Source organism: Larimichthys crocea, chromosome VIII (assembly GCF_000972845.2).
Source record: "Larimichthys crocea isolate SSNF chromosome VIII, L_crocea_2.0, whole genome shotgun sequence".
NCBI classification, from domain to species: Eukaryota; Metazoa; Chordata; class Actinopteri; family Sciaenidae; genus Larimichthys; species Larimichthys crocea.
In genome coordinates, this window is record NC_040018.1 from 29,574,612 (window position 1) to 29,592,606 (window position 17,995).

The 17,995-nt window shown below is 40.3% G+C and overlaps 1 protein-coding gene across 1 annotated transcript; it reads left to right on the forward strand.

Annotated features, from left to right (window-relative positions):
* Nucleotides 1-633: 633 nt before the first annotated feature.
* On the forward strand, nt 634-17,216 carry drd4b (dopamine receptor D4b). Its single transcript, XM_027281021.1, has 4 exons — nt 634-1,252; nt 3,721-3,833; nt 6,320-6,915; nt 13,521-17,216. Exons 1-4 carry the CDS (start codon nt 1,004-1,006, stop codon nt 13,721-13,723), a joined length of 1,161 nt encoding a protein of 386 aa, XP_027136822.1. The 5' UTR covers nt 634-1,003; the 3' UTR covers nt 13,724-17,216.
* Nucleotides 17,217-17,995: the final 779 nt, after the last annotated feature.

Below are 17,995 nucleotides of genomic sequence, written 5' to 3' on the forward strand. Positions count from 1 at the left end.
GTTTTTTGGTACTTGGTTATCTCATGAAACTTTCCATGAAGAGCAGAGAACACTTGGTGATCAAGAAAGAAATGACTAAAAACATCTGAGTACTTATTTTGATAATCAACGCAGCCTTGTGCAAGAGAGAGGTAACTAATCTATAAACCAAGCTACTACCAAGTACTACTAAGCACTACTACGAAGTCTTTAGATTAGGACAGATGTAAATTTAATTAACCTGCTTCAACCTGCATGAAGTTTCTCATGAACCCAGAGGACATTTCTCAAGTTTAAGACACATTTAGTGACTGATTACTTTAGATTATTCTTATTATTAGATTAAAGCAAAAATCTACTAATAAATGTAAAACCCAGGTTTATCTACACTCTGGTGTTACTGTTTTTACTCAAGTGTAAGATTTCATCCATGTTCAGTCTGTTTCTGCGCATCAACACCTTCCTGCTGACTGGATGAGATTGATTTTATTATTTATTATAAAACATTGAAATGATTTTGTTCAGTTTTGTTTGTTTTCCTGGTCAAACAGCTGATTCCGCATCCTGCTGCCAGCAGCAGAGCTTCAGTGAGCTGATTTGTGCGGATGGATTTAAGCTGTCGCCTTCTTGATTAGTCAACTCTGCGAACTTACTCCTGCAGGAGCGAGCTGAGGAGACGGCGAGGAGCCCGACCCGCACCATGCGAGGAGTCTGTCAGTGTCAGTGCAGTGAATGTGAAAAGATCAGTGCAGCAAAGGTTGGATATATATAAGGTGGATCAAACCCGAATCTGGGGATCTGCGCGGATTTGCGTTTGGAGAGCGCGGTGCGCGCACGGGGCTCAGTGCGGACACTGAGCGTCCTCACGGGGGGAAACTCACACAGACTTCACCTGTGACGCTCCTACGGATCCCAGGGGGGGCTGCTGGACACGGCTCATAGATGAAAACTGCCCCGGAGAGAGTCGTTCTCTGTCGGACAAGGAGCGCGTCAGTCTGCGGCGCACGGCGGAACACCGGCGACCATGTCGGACATCTCCACTGACTTTAACAACGACACGCTGCCGGCGGCCGCGGTCACTGACTTCAACTTCCCCGCGCTCATATTCGGGATTTTGCTGATCGTGACCGTCACCGGTGGGAACGTGCTCGTGTGCCTCAGCGTGTACCTGGAGAAGGCTTTAAAAACCACCACCAACTACTTCATAGTCAGTTTGGCGTTTGCAGACCTGCTGCTGGCGGTGCTGGTGCTGCCGCTCTTCGTTTACGCAGAGGTAAGGTACAGAAGATGGATTACTGCATGAGCCTGAACATACAAACGTGACGAGCAACACGACTACAAACAAACACAGAACAACTACAAACACACACAGAACAACTACAAACACACACAGAACAACAACAAACACAAACAGAACAACTACAAAGACGCACAGAACAACTACAAAGACGCACAAAATGATGAGAGAGATGCAAAGTAGACATGTGACATGACCACAAGGACACAACATCACTGTAAAGACAAACAAAACGACCACAGACACACATAATATGACCACAAAGACAGAATATGTCCACAAACACACAGAATATGACCACAAACACACAGAATATGACCACAAACACACAGAATATGACCACAAAGACACACACAACAATGAAAAGGAAACACTGAAGGACTACAACTCCATGTAAATATAAAAGAAAGGCATGCAATATGACCAGAAAGAGACACAAAATGAGAGAGAGAGATGCAAAGTAGACATGCAATATGACCACAAGGACACAACATCACTGTAAAGACAAACAAAACGACCACAAACACACAGAATATGACCACAAACACACAGAATATGACCACAAAGACACACACAACAATGAAAAAGAAACACTGAAGGACTACAACTACATGTAAAATTAAAATTAAAACAAAGGCATGCACAATGACCAGAAAGAGACACACAAAGCAACTAATGAGATACAGAAAATGACCAGAGAGAGATGCCAAGCTAATGTAAAACATGCAATACGACCACAAGGACACATTATTGTAGAGACAAACAAAAGGACATCAAAGACGCACAAAACAACCACAGAGACACATAAAATGACCAGAAAGACACGCAAAATGGCTACAAAGACAAACAAAGAGACTACAAAGACACACATTAACAACCACAAAATGACAACAAAAATACACATGCAACTACAGAAACGCACAAAACAACCACAAAGGCACATAAACTAACTACAGAGACAGAGAAGGGCATGCAACACAACTACAAACACATACGAAATGACGACAAAAACACACAAAACAACCACGAAGACACATAAAACGACCAGGAAATGACTACAAAGGCATGCAACACAACTACAAACAACCACAAAGACACAAAACGACCGGGAAAGGCATGCAAAGAGACACAAAGTGAGTACAGAGATCTACAAAAACACACAAAACAACCGCAAAGACACATAAAATGACCAGAAAGACACGCAAAATGGCTACAAAGACAAACAAAGGACTACAAAGACACACATTAACAACCACAAAGACACAAAACAGGACTACAAAGACACACATTAACAACCACAAAGACACAAAACAACCATGAAATGACAACAAAAATACACATACAACTACAGAAACGCACAAAACAACCACAAAGGCACATAAACTAACTACAGAGACAGAGAAAGGCATGCAACACAACTACAAACACATACGAAATGACGACAAAAACACACAAAACAACCAGGGAGACACATAAAACGACCAGGAAATGACTACAAAGGCATGCAACACAACTACAAACAACCACAAAGACACAAAACGACCGGGAAAGGCATGCAAAGAGACACAAAGTGACTACAGAGATCTACAAAAACACACAAAACAACTGCAAAGACACAAAAGAGACACACAAAACTACAACAGAGACAAAAGACACACAAACACACTGCAAACAAAATGACGTAATCACTTCAAAATGATGCCACGTGCAGCCGGTTTGTGTGTCTGTCTGTCATGTGGTTTGTGCTCGGGTGTAGGAGGGGTGGTGTTCCTGTTCACACGCCTGGGATCAGGGCGCCACCGTCTCATCAGATGACCTGTGCTACATCTGACACTCGTTAGATATCCTAAATTAAAAATGATGAATCTGATCAGGGAAGGTTATCTATCAAACCCACCAGAGCCAGCTCATCATGGCACGTCTCTCACTTCTTTGAATCAGGATTAATTCATGACGGAGGTTCAGACTGGTTATTAAGGGGAGGTATGATCCATGAATCATGATATTTATAATATTTAAACGATGTCATCGAGCCTTTATTAAAGTACCAAAAGCCACCTGCCTGCTCGCCTGTCTGTCTAAACGTCTCTGTGGCTGAGAGACGCCCCGCTGAGGCTTCCCCCTAAATCCTCCTTAATTAGCCTCATTTGTGATCTCGTTACCTGCGCCAGTGGCTGCGGCCAGTTAACCTACTGAGTGTCACACGTTTGTGGTTTTGTCTGTGTGCACTTACTGGATTAGAGAAGTCTTTTGAAAAGTTAAAACCCTTCCAGGAGAAGTCAGCGGAGGAGAACGTGGACAGACGGACAGAGTCGTGTTTCACTGGAGGAATGTTTGTCTCGGCGCTGAGCTGCTGCGTTGGTGAAAGCACAAGAGGATTAGATTTATTTATACTCAGCTAATAAGTTTGTGTTTGTGTGTTTCTTCCTGTGTGTTTGTGTTAGTTTCAGGGTGGAGTTTGGACCTTGAACATGGTGATGTGCGATGGCCTGATGACCATGGATGTGATGCTGTGCACAGCATCCATATTCAACCTCTGTGCCATCAGCGTGGACAGGTACGTGTGCGTCTGCGTGGTCAAGGTTTATATATAAAGATGTAAATCATCCCTCTGCTGTTACATGACGAGAGGAGGAGGTTTGTGTAAGCTGATGGACGGGGAGGGAATAAGAAAGGCAGAGTTTATTTACACTTTGAAAATCTAAAATCCTGCTCAGCTCAGAAACATCTGTGACGTCTTCATCAGAGCGTCGATGAACATCCATTAGTCCAGAAGTTGAAAGTAAAATTCACCAGAATGATCGATGATTCTGTCACATTTTGTTTCCTGAATTAGTTTTGTTCGGTTCGCAAACTAATGAGCAACTAAGTTGATGGAGTTAACAAGCAACGGCAATTTACTGTAGCAAAACAAAGAGGGTGGCACAGCAGCAAACATCTGTTTTATTCTCATTTCTTTTTGATTTCTTTTGTTGAACACAGATTAAATATTGCAAATGTTGATTGTTAGTGACAATATCAGATACCAAAATACAGTTTGCACAAAAACTGATTTTGATGAACCAAAGAAGCCGAAGTTATCAAATGTTAAAGCAACATAAGAACCTGCAGGTTCTCTCAGCTCTGTGAAGCGTTTTAGCGTCTTTCAGGTCTTTGTTTCAGTTCAGACTCATCAGCTTTGTTTCCTGCTCTAATGAAGTCAGCGTGCACTACTGTTGTGACATAAACAGCAGACACGTTCTGTTTTTTAAATAGAGATTTTTATGATTTGAGATTTTAATGTGGCTTATTTCCCTATTGTTCGCACCGTTGTCATGACGACTGTCCAGCAGTCGTCATGACAACAGACAACCTGTCTCGTTAAGAATACGTCTTTTGTTTGTCTGCCCTCGGTTTCATGCCGAGTGAATCATTGATGAGCGATGTGACTTATATTAAAAGTTCTAAGTGAGTTAATTAAATGTTACTTTTCTCATCACCGATTGTTCTGCCCTTATAAATTAGATGCTTTGAGAAATGTTTGGAAGAAGAAAGTTCAGTTACGATATATAACCTCACTGCTTGATACCGTTACATCACACACACTGGACCTTTAAGAAGTCAGAAATATGACTCCAGATAAAGACATGTACAGTATATGAGCCATATCAACTTCATGAGGCGGTAATGTGTCGATATATTGTGTTTAGAACTTGTTACGTTGCCTCAGAGCGGCCAACAAAATCAGTTAACGTAAGTTTAAATGTTAAATTTATGAACACAAGACATGTGTCTGAATAAAACGTATTTAATTAGGAAATTATTAACAAAGAAGAAGATTACAAATCTGATCAGACATTTGATTCGAGTTTATTTTATATATCAGAACAAGAAGTAGTAGAAAATTGTATTATCCTGCAGCGTGAATACTTTATACTACCTGGCAGTTAACATGAATATTATATATTTACTGCTGCAGACAGGTGAACTCCAGATACCTCTGACACTGTTTCACCTGAATATACTGAATATATAATATTGAATATTGTATAACTATATTGAATGGAAACAGCTGCAGGATACTCAGCTAACTTTCTTTTACATAAACATGGAGTTTGTGTCTGACTACACTAATATAATTAGTACCAACAGCACAAACAAGCTGACACTGGTTAGTCGATTATAGAAATAAATTAGAAAAACTCTTTTGGTTGAAGCTTCAGCTCAAAATCTGAAAATGTGATGCTGGAGGAAGAATAAAAAACTGTCAGCAGATGGCTGTGCAGAACGTCTCTGCATAACAAATGGATGATTTACATTTCAGACAGACAGAAAGTGTAGAAAGTAGAAATGAACAGCAACCACCACTCTCTGACGCCCTGATGTACTTTTTACTGCTCAACAATACAGACAAAAACTTTATTTACTTTATTCATAATGAGATTTTTTTTTGTGTGTTTTTATGTTGTTATTTCTGCCTTCTGTTTCAAAGTAGCCCATTAAATTTCAGGATACACTGGAGTAATAATCATGTAACATACATTTAATGAAAAACTACAGCTTTAGAATGACTTAGACTTACTGATTAACGGCTGATGCATATTAAAGTCATTGAAAGAATGAGCAAGAAGAGTTTATTAGGGCTTCAGTTGTAGGTAACTGGCTTTAAAACAAGTTTTCTTTCTTCTTTTTTCTTAATTTGTTTTGGGAAAAGCATCAAAAAATAAAGAAATAAATAAAGGTGTAGCATACTCTCCAAAAGATGGTGAGAGGCTCAACTGATGGCTTTATTATTTATTGCTGTTCCAGCAAAATAATTTTCCGACACAAATCATGAATTAATTAAATGTCACAATAAGCGCACAACACACACCAACCTAGTGCCTCCACACTCTTTGTTTTATTTCCTTATTTTCCTTTTTTAACATTTTGGTTTATTGTTTTTTGTATCTGGTACTTTTGGGATTCGCTACAGACTCGTACACAGTCTGGAGTGATTGTTATGCAGTAAGACAGATGAGGAGATTAAATTTGTCAATCAATCCTTTGTCCTTTGTCTTGCAGGTTCATTGCAGTGTCCATCCCTTTAAATTACAACCGTAAACATGTGGACCATCGTCAGCTCATCCTGCTGTCGGCCACCTGGCTGCTGGCTCTGGCAGTGGCCTCACCTGTCATCTTTGGCATCAACAACGTGCCTAACCGCGACCCCAGCGAGTGCAAACTGGAGGACAACAACTACGTGGTTTACTCCTCGGTCTGCTCCTTCTTCATCCCCTGTCCCATCATGGTCCTGCTCTACTTTGGAGTTTTCCGCGGGCTGCAGCGCTGGGAGGAGGCGCGTAAGGTCAAACTGCGCAGCAGCATCGAGGCCTGCAGGAAGCTGCAGCACGCGGCCGTCGCCACCGCCCTCCCTCCGCTGACTGGCACAATCCCCGGGCCTCTGCCGATGCCTCTACCGAGGATCATCGAGAGGGACTTGGCTCAGTCTCGACTGGACGACACGGAGGACTACATGCAGCATGAGATTCCTTATCCTCGACAGTACAGAGAGAACTCAGTGCCCACGGTGACGTTCAGCCATCAGCTGCACAGGAAGAAGCGAGCCAAGATTAACAACAGGGAGAGGAAAGCTATGAGGGTGCTACCTGTCGTAGTAGGTGAGTCAAAGAACTACAAATCACTACTTCAACAGCACTGTCACACACTTTACAAACTATGTTTCCAATAATAATACCTCCCATACAAGTATTCACTTGATGTCAGTGGCCAGGTAGAAAACAGACCTGCAGCAGGTGTAGTTAAAGCTTGTTGTATATGAAATCAGGCTTCTCTGGGCTGCACGTAACCAAACCTACATGAACACAATATGAGAAATCACTGCAGTGATGGTATAAACAAACCTACACCTGTGAATCAAAATGAAAAACCAAAAATAAACTAAATCTAATAGAATGTTGGATGAACCAGTGAGACACACACCACATATTGTTCAGATTTGGATGGTGTGTGCATTCAGTGGCCTCAACAGCTTTCTGGATAGTAAATTAATAAAGTGTTTATACAGACGGGTGACAAATTAGGGGGTGGTGCAGTGGTTAGCACTGTCTCCTCACAGCAGGAGGTTCCTTGTTTGGACCCTGGTTGCATGTTGTCCTTGTGTCTATGTGGGTTCGCTCCAGTTTCCTGCCCAATGTCAGCTGGGATTGGCTCCTGTAAAAGGGATGGATGGGTGACAAATTAAACCAGGATGAACACCAATCTTCCAAAAGATGTTCCCTCATTCTTGGTGATAATGGTGGCAGAGAGCACTGTCTAACACGCTAGTGCAAAATCTCCCATGGGGTTGAGATAATTGGGTTTTCATACCTCATCAAACCATTCGGTGACCCCTCGTAGCCCCATGGATGGAGTTATCCTCATCTCCTCCGAGATCACTTCATAGGATAACGATGATCATTTACTCATCAATCACAACTTTGCATTGATCTGAAGTAACCCAAACCACCACCGCATAACATCGACCACATCATAACACAGCCACCGGATCCCCGCACTGCAGGGGTGCAGCACTCAGGCCTTTTCCTGTTCATTTGATATACGTCACACATGCACTCAACCCACTTGTGGAGCATACAGTGACTCATTTGACCAGATAATTTTTTTCTGTAGAGCAGAGCCGATAGTTTTCACACCGCTGAACTCTCAAATGTGCATTCATCTCTGTAACGAGGGGTTTAAGCACAGCAGCCCTGCTGTAATATCGCCTAATTGTCGATTGACGGTTCTCGCAGACTCTGATTACATCCTGCATTGACAGCCACCTGAGGAAGAGTTGCTCTTCTGTTTATCCTTACGTATCACACTAATGCACGGGCACCACGGTGAACAAATGTGTGCTGTCGACCACAGTTCCTGACCCTGTTTACTGATGTCTGTGCCACGGATCTAAATGTGGATGTCACAACACGAGCTGGATGAGCTTCTACCATCTGTGCCACAACAATGAATCCTCTTTTAAAACTCGCTTACATCTCTTCCCCTTGATACAGAATCAGAATCATAATCAGCTGGGCCTGCTTATGAAGAATGATTGGATGTTAATTGCTTAATTGTACCGTGAAGTGCACCTGTGTGGAAGCATCTGCCTTCATTAATTAGTTGATTCATGAGTTTCTTCACTCGTTTATTCAGATTTCCTTTTAATTTGTCACCTGCCTGTAACAATTCAACACATCACCGATACACCAACACATTTTATTCATGCTTATATGATTCATTTGACTTCTTTACTTACTTTTCTTCTTTTAATATGGAGCCTTATGGAGATTGACTGACTGGTTTTGTAGCCATCCTCAAGTGGCAGTTTGAGGAACTGCAGCTTTTGGCACTTCTACAATGGCTTCGATTCACAGCCATGGAGGTTGCTGCCTGGTTCTAACAGACAGTTCTGGATTAAACTCTCATTTATTTGAATGGGGCCGTTTCAGAGGAAAACACAACAGTCGTCAGCAAAGAAGTTGAATCTGGCCTGAAAAGTTTTTGCAAAGCGAATACATGTTAGTGCGTATTCATGAGAGAAGCAAACACTGTATTTAACACTTCTAATTGAACTCGAGCTCGGCACAAAGATAACATAGTTGATGTGATGTAGTGAAAATTTAAGTCACATGACTAATGAGCTGATTAATCATGGTCACACCCATGATTGCTCCACACAGCTCCAATCACATACGTCAGATTTACATCCTGTTTTCTGTACTGGTTATCAGCAGTAGTATTCAACAGGTGCTCGTTTATTTACTTGTTGTTGCCTCTTCTTCTGGTATTCTGGAAAATTGGCGCCACCTACTGCTTATCTTTTGAAATTTGGTTGAAATACATGCCATACTTTTGGACGAAAATGCAACTAGTGACACGGAGGTTTAAGCATCTTTATCTTCAGGATTGTGACATATTTCAGAATGAAACAGAAAATGTTCAATTGTGAGATGGATTTATATCAAATCTTAGCGAATATAGAGCATAACAGAGCTGCAGGACAGAACTTGTGCTGTTGTTATATCAGAAGGAAGACGTTGAGAATGAATTGGTTTGGATTGATTGGATAAAATGTTCAAGATGAGTCATTAATGATACAAGAGAGGGATTTCACTTGTATCTCTCTGGTACCTGAAAGACTTTCCCACCAACGCAGCCCCTTGTGATGCTTCGAGCATCCTCATCGAAATAACGCAGGTCTGAAGTCGGTCTGAACGTGTCTGGATGGTTATTTAAGTGAGTACAGCTGGTTCTGTTTAATTTCTGACAGTAGTTTTTGGTTGGACATCAGGGAGCTTGAGTGCCTCTTGTTCTTCACGTCTTTATTATTTACAAAAAATAATTTCAAAAAGCCAAACAAACTAGTGATTTGTTCTTTTGGTTTCTCTGTAATCTTTGTGAGAAAAGTTGCCATTCAGAAGGCAACAATCTGACTCATTTAAGGTCTGTTTACTCTTTAAAGATCCATTTACCTCCATGAAAGGTTTTCAGGTCATGAAGTTTGTTTTGCTGTCAAGGGGCATTGTGCAAGAAGAATCTGGGTTTAACTACCTTTCATTATGTTGTATTACAGTTATCTGTTTATTCAGTGAAGCAGGAAATGGAAGTAAAATTGCTGCTGACATTAGGGAGGCGCTTTAGTGCTGAACACTTTAATATGGTAATTACAAGCCTGTTTAAATTTGGCTCTGCAGCAGTTGTAAGTAATTGTGCCGGTGTTGCTTGTGTGCGCCTATTAATCAAACAGAATCAGAAGATAAATTGTAAACAAACCTCCCTCACACACTCAATTTCAATTACAATCTCTGTTCAGCGAATCTTAATTTAATTTCTCTGAATTGACTGATTGTTTACCTGTTGCACGCGCTGGAAGATAAAATGGACTTTGCTTCTTGGTGTTAATCAAAAAAAGTTAATTAAGACTTTGCCTTCACGGATGAATTAATGTTTGTGTTGCAGCTCGGGTAGGTGTGAGCTCATGCTGACGTTCGTGCAGGTCACTAGGGCAGGATAAAAGCGTCACCTGTGACTGGCCGCCTCTCAACAAGCAGCGCCATTATAGCTTAAAGCCCTCAATCCAATTATTATGCAACACATGATCTTACAGTCAGCGTCTCCTGTGCACAGAACGAAGCACACGCTCCGTTATGATTTGTTTACTGTACATTTGCTACTCGACCGTTTGTGTGAAAACTGGCAGCATGTCGCGGTTTAAGCCACACTAAGTTATGGCGACAGTTAAGAGGCTTTGCATTGCAAAGTCTCGACTGCAGAACACAAGCTGATTCTATACTAACACTTTATGAACAAGAAGAAAACGGGCTGTAATCTGCAGAGGTAAACACAACACAAGGACATAAATAGCCACCAATATCTGACACATTATATTTGTTTTTTTACCCCCATTATAGGTGTTGCAACATCACGATATTGACGTTAAACAACAAAATGAAATATTAATATTCTGTTAATAATACACATAACACAAGTCAATGCAATATAACTGTATAATCTGTTATATTTATGTTTATACAACAGTTAGTTCTAACCAAGTAATCTGATTGGACAAGAGTCGATCCATGAGTGCTGATATCAAGTATAACAGCACTGGGACTTTAAACTACGTGTGTTTTACAGGCGTTCTAATAACCGTCAGTAATCAATACACAACCATTAATCAAACCAAAAAACAGACAATCATAACCTTAAGAGTTACCTTGTGTTTCTGTAGCGTTGACAGAACATTCAAAAATAAACACATTAGCAGTTTGAAGTAAACTGAAGCGCCCTGCGCTGTCCCTTTAAGAAATATGACACTTGAACAATTCATTACGTGTCCGTAAAAACACATCACTCTAGAAACACCAGATAAAGGACGTTTCATATGTCCATAGTCTGACTGTCAATTCAGCATCAATATAATCCAGAAAGATAAACAAACTGTACATTTTTTATTTTGTCGCCTTGACAACTCGAGAACTCACTACCAGCGATATTTTAGCGTAGGAATGACGTGAACGGTAAACATGTTAAACACGTTGAAAGATTTGTGTAAATAATAATAAATGGCACGTGTAGAACTGTTGTATAAAAAGCAATATCACACTCAAGGTTGTGATGTTATACTGAATATCAGCACGGTTGTAGGCTGAAGGCCGAGTGCCGAAGATAATCACAGCCGTGCTGATATTGAGTATAACAGCACTCCCCTCTTGTGGGATGGTGCTTTGTGACACGATACGGGTCCGTAATATGAGTAGAAACTCGCGCTCTGAAAACTAATTGTCAGGTGAAAATAAAGTGCGCTGTTAATTTGTCTTTCTGTCAAAATACTGGGATGTATCTGGAACAGATTGTTGACACGGATTCCTACATTTAGCAGAGCGTTATCAGAGCTGGCCTGAATGCATCTTATGAATAAGAAGTGTTTTCTGACAGTAGAGCTGTGGCATATTATGCAAAGTCCTCCAGTCTCCTGGACAGAAAGACATAAATCCCATCCATCCACCTCTCAACAAAAAGCTAATAAATCACTCTGACTGGTTTTTATCACCAACCTGAGACGACACCCGAGACAAATGGCCTCAGTTTGATCCAGTGGCAGTTATTGGTAGTCCTTGCCGATCAAGGAAACTAAGCTTATTAAGGTGAGTCGCTCCTTCAACAGCTTGAACGGAGAGAGCTCACCAGCGTTTGTTCAACCAGGCAAGGACCTCTTGTTTTAGGAGGGACTATAAATCACATTTTCATACCGATGTCTCAAAATCCGCTAACAAAATGTAACCTTCCAATCTCTGTCCCTCTGTGGACATCTGATATCTAAAAGTTTATAAAAGAAATTGTTGTCTGCTTCTTTATCTTCGTCCTTTCCGTGAACTCTGCCACCGAAATACATGAATTTGAATCCAAAATGTATTGAACACCCCGGAGCAGTAATGTCGAGGTTAAAATTATGAGACAGCAGAGTCGTATATTTCTACTTTGTCTCTAATGAACTCGGTCTGGTCGTGAATCATTTAGAGTCACAATGAAACACGTCGTCTTTCGCTTTGACACGTTTCCTGTTGAAGCTGGAACAAACACTGAAAAGTGGAAATGAATGGGAGAGCAGACTTATTTTGGAAATGAGAGGAGAGGTGAAGATGTTAAATTAGAGTGTGTGATAGTTTTATAGATTGAAGTTTTTATTTTCGGCCTAGCGTAGTATGGAATATTAAATCATGGAAAATCGGAAACTTGCAGTTTGTACCTGCAGAATTTTAGATTCAAGTCTGTGCTTGCAGGCTTGACTTTCTTAAGTTTCAAACCTTTGCACTCGGCTTCATAATTGCAGACGTCCGCCCACCTTTACTACTCATCTGTTGTTATAAATTACATGTTGAACTCATTTCCTCTGAATCTCCGAGCTAACAGCTGGCAACTGTCTCACTGTAGCGGCTCTACAGTCTATTTGTCAGACGTTATGTCCTGTAAAAAAAAGTCTTTATGCATGTGAGTTTTTTGGCTCCTGACTTGTAAAATTAATCTTACAGGGATAAAACTTATAGACTGATTACAGCAGCACATATGTTCACAGTTGGCTATTATGGAAGAACTAAAGCATCAACACATTCATGTAGGAGAGCGAAGTTATCAGTATTTCGACCTTTTATTGTGTTTATTGACTTTATTGTCCTATAATGACCGGCTACTCCCACCAATTATAGTGCCATTAATACCAACAGGAACAAGGTTGCATAAAAGAATCATATTTACCTCCTAACAGGTGTTTAGCTCGCATATTCTTGCTGGAAGATATTGGAAACAGACACTTCAGTCTTTTTTTTCCTTTTCTGTCTTCCACCTTCGGACATTTCAGTTTTTTCGGTTGTTAGATTATTTGGCTTTTTATTTCAGGGGCTATGCTTCTCGCTTACAACTTCACTGCTTTCTTCATGATACACCTCTGTGTAAATGTATCGGCCTTAATAATCGGCATGCACCTGATAAATTAGAATGATTCTCATTGACTGGCCAGTTTGTATGTTGAAGGAATCTGACTGTAATTTTGTGTGCACAAAGTTAAGAACATTTCTATTCACATATTAGTAAATGATCCTTTGAACAAAACCAAGTATAACATAGTATAATTTTTGTGACATTAAGAAAGTTATCATTTAAAGAGATGCACAGGTGGAACTCGATGTTCAACACTGAATCTTTCTCTCTTCATATTTTCATGCAGGTTGCTTCTTGTTCTGCTGGACTCCGTTCTTCGTGGTCCACACGACGCGAGCATTGTGCATGACGTGCGACATCCCTCCCAGTCTGATGAGCACCGTCACCTGGCTGGGCTACGTCAACAGCGCTCTCAATCCCATCATCTACACCATCTTCAACACGGAGTTCAAGAAATTCTTTAAGAAATGTTTCCGCAGCTGCTGCTGACACCAGATTTCCTTCAACAGACACAAAAACAAAAAAAAGGAACCGGGAGATGATGATGCTCAGCTCGGTGAAAACATTTTGGTTTGGGTGGATTAACGCCACACAAGTCTTGATTGGGGAAGTCTAAGACTTCCAGTTTTAACTCATCTCTTGGCTGCCGGCTGCATGTCAATAGTATCTTGTTGACAGGAGAAATATGTGTTTAAGCAGTTGTTGGCGGTGTATATTGCATTCCTGGTTCTGTTCTGACATTTGGTGATGTACTTTCTTGATCCTCTGGGATTACTGCTCAAACAAAATGATGATGTTGAGGTGGAAAGCTGCAGAAAGCAGCCAAACAGTGACATAAACTCCCCAGACTGAGAGGAGCTTTTCACCACTTTCAGTTCGTCTGTACAGCACTTTGTTCTTTTCTTTTTGGAGTATACTTTACATCAGCCTCAGCTGAAGTTACGCTCTGCCAGTTACAGTGAGCAACGTGGGATTTGTCCAGAGCCTGCTCTGCCTGAAAGGATCAACTCAGGACAAAAAGAAATGTCCCCGAGGTGCAGAAAGACTGAATACATTTCACCAGAGCAGAATGTCAAACAGCTGAACAAAACTGATCTGCACTTCTTCTTTTAGAAGCAGTTTGACATTTTGAGCTTCTAAGATATTTGGAGACATCTGAGCTAAATTAAGTCCACCGGCTGTACGAGCAATGTTTGCTTAAGGGTCCAGTGTGTAGGATTTAGTAGCATGTGTAGTTTCTGACTGGAACCCCCTCGCCTCACCCACCTTCCTACGAGAAGGAGAAACTATGGTAGTGTTGAATCACGTTAAAAACTTTAGGTCCCTTTCTAGAGACAGTGTTTAGTTTGTCCGGAAGAGGACCCGCCGGGTCTATATATACAAAAAAAGTTAAATCCAAGGTGACAAAATCATTTCAACAAATTCCGAATTTCAGGTGATTACACACTAATGAAAACAGAGTTACGAATATTAGAAATCTGTAAATAGAGCTCTCTAAATTCGACACACTGGACCTTTTAAATGTTCAACTCAACTTTAATGCAACACATAAAAGTTCACATCAGTCCTCAGGACACTGTCGGAAATCTTGAAAACATGAAAGTTCTTGTGAGAAACATCCTCCGAACCACCAACTGATCAGTGAGAGGAGAGAAGACGAGGGACGCCGTTTGAAGGAAGCCAGGAAAATATCAAAACACTTCATTAAATAAATATTTCACAGGAATGTGGTGGTGGAGAGAGGGTGGAGTGGATTTCTCCCCTTTTTTGAGGAGCAGCGGTCGGAAAGTGACTCGAGGAGCAGAACATGAAAAGATCACGCAGTCAACTGAAACGCTCCCCTGACACGGATCGCTGACTTCTCCCGTGAACTGAGTGTGAATCAGGAAAAAAGGTTCACAATACTATGAACATGGCACAGTTGGAACCAGCTCACCGTGGCTGTTTAAATTCATTTTAACGCGTGTACTGATATAAAAGAAACATACAATATTGAGTAGCAATATGCCTTAACTTCAAAGGATGTACTGTCTGTCTGTGATAGAATCAAAATGCCGAGCACATTTACAAAAAGCAAGAGTCATTTTTTAAGTTATCAAAAACATATCTGCTTTCCTGTTTTATACCTAAAACTTTTTTTTTAGTATGTCATGTTCATAATCACACAATCAAACAACATCCTTCAACCACAAGGTCCTGACAGAAATGATAAATTTGTTCCTTTCGTGCTGTTTATCTGAATAATCTGATTAATTTGAGTGCTGAGGGGAAAATACATCTACATCTAAGTTATATTAATTAATATAATAAATAGCTCAAGGAAGAAGGAGAGAGTTTGCATCTTTTGCCTGGCAAATTAACTTCTGCAGCGCTTCTCTGGAAAGTTTATCTCCCGATAATTAATTACTACAGCAGAATATTCCTGCCACCGTGACAAATATTGCCTCGGTCTCTTGTTACAACAACGTTCTTTTCAGGTTAAAGTGAGATTTTTCATGTTACTGTGACATTTTCTTGTCATTGCCACATGACAAATGAATCCATATTTTTATATGACAAACAAATCACTTTGTTTTGTTAAATTAGGCGTTTATTTTCATTATACACAAAATGTCCTTATAACATGGCATGTATCCCGTTGTAATCATTGATAGTGTATAATTAGTGGACAGAGCTTCTGTGTCTGAACAGTGATGCCAACACTGAAGTGTCAGTGCCAGCTCCACTGGCTCCACTGGCTGCAAAAAGAAGTACATTTGTATTGACTGTAATGGCAAAATGAGCCAACTTCTCACTTAATTTATGACCTCTGTAAACAGTTTCCTCATGAGTTTATAGTCTCAATCTCTAATTTCAAGTTTCTTCCAAACAGCGTGATGTCAACTTAGTAAATTACGGTCCCGTTGAGAGTAAAATAGAACAAAACAAAGCAGTCTGTGCTTTAAGGCGATACTTTGTGATCGACAAACTCAGATCAAACCAGGTAATGCTGATCAAATATGAATCAAGATTTATTGGCACCCACCTGTCAATCAAAGTGTCCACGCTCTTAATTCTGCATAACTTTAATATAATTTGAACAGGTGAGCCTCAGGTGTCTCTATGGTTGTCCATGAATCAATAGCAGACGTCACAGTAGGTTGACATTTGGTTGTGACTTGACCAGGATTTCTTTAAAATAAGAAATTTTACTTTGTTATAATAAGAAAGTGATCAAATATTTTTGTCATGGTGGCAGAAATACATCCATATGTGTCATTTCCTTCCAAAACTATTATTTCTGCTACTTGAAACAGTCAACGTGATACACAGACTCATCACATAATACAGTACATTCCCCAAAAAGCAGCAACAACAACAACAACAGTAGAGGATCATTTTATTATTAACTGTTTGAAAAAATGTGTGAAGATGTTGAATAATAGGTAACTCAATTCAAGTGAAGCATTTCCAGATTGTGTCTTGATAACGTCGCACATTAGTTAATATCCGCTTGTCAAGTTTTGTGAAAAGTTGTTTTTTATGTTCTGAAACTGAAAGTATTCGACTGCAGGATGGCTTAAATTTGAGCGATATTGTCCTTTAAGCCATTACTGCCTGTCACCACAGTATGTATGTTTGGCTACTGACTGTGCCTACTGTATGCCATATCCACGTTTTATGTGGAAACATTTCTAATAAAGTGTGTCATCTATCTAAATGTCGCGGTGGTCAGCTCTGTTTGAGGTGGAATGATCTCATCTTTATGACCGAAATAACTTCATGTCCTCACCTGAGCAAACAAACTAGATACCACAGGTGATCTGAAGAAAACAACGACTGAGCCGCAGTTTGATGCAGATTTTAAAATCCTATTTATGCACGGCTGGATTATGAGATAATGGCCTCCTGAGCACAAGCATGTACCTCCCATACAGACAGACATAAGAAGTCTTTTGTAGTTGTTTCTTGTCTCTTTGTAGTTGTTTCTTGTCTCTTTGTAGTCATTTTAAGTGTCTTTGTACTTTTTGTGTCTCTCGCCATTTTGAGTCTCTTTGTAGTTGTTTTGTGTCTCTTTGTATTTTTTTTGTCTCCTTGTTGTTTCTTGTCTCTTTGTAGTCATTTTAGGTGTCTTTGTACTTTTTGTGTCTCTAGTCGTCTGTGTCTCTTTGTAGTTGTTTTGTGTCTCTTTCTAGATGTTTTGAGTCTCTTTGTAGTTGATTTGAGTCTCTTTGTAGTTGATTTGAGTCTCTTTGTAGTTGATTTGAGTCTCTTTGTTGTCATTTTGTATCTCCCCGTTGACTTGGCTTCTCGTAGTCTTTCTGTAGTTGTTCTGTGTTTCTTTCTGGACATTTTGTGTGCTGTAATTGCTTGTCTTCAGTCGGGTCATTTTGCATCTCTTTGTGATTACTTTGCGGCTCTTTTTAATCTCTTTGTAGTCTGTAGTCTCTTTGTAGCGTTTTCTGTCCATTTAGTGTCTATTATTGCTTGCCATCTCTTTACAGTCATATTGCACATGTTCATTTTGCGTCTCTTTGTGGTCACTCTGCAGCACTTTTTTAAATTGCTTGCCGTCTCTTTGCAGTCTTTAGTTGTTTTGTGTCTCTTCCTGGTCGTTTTGTGTCTTTACCTTCTCTTTATAATTATCTTGCGTCTGCTCATATTGCAGCTCTTTCTGGCGCATTGTAATCGCCTGCCGTGTCTTTTTATAGTTGTTTTTTGTCTCTTTCAGTTACATTCTGCAGATGAAGCTGTGAAGGTGCTGCTGTTGGTGGAAAAAAA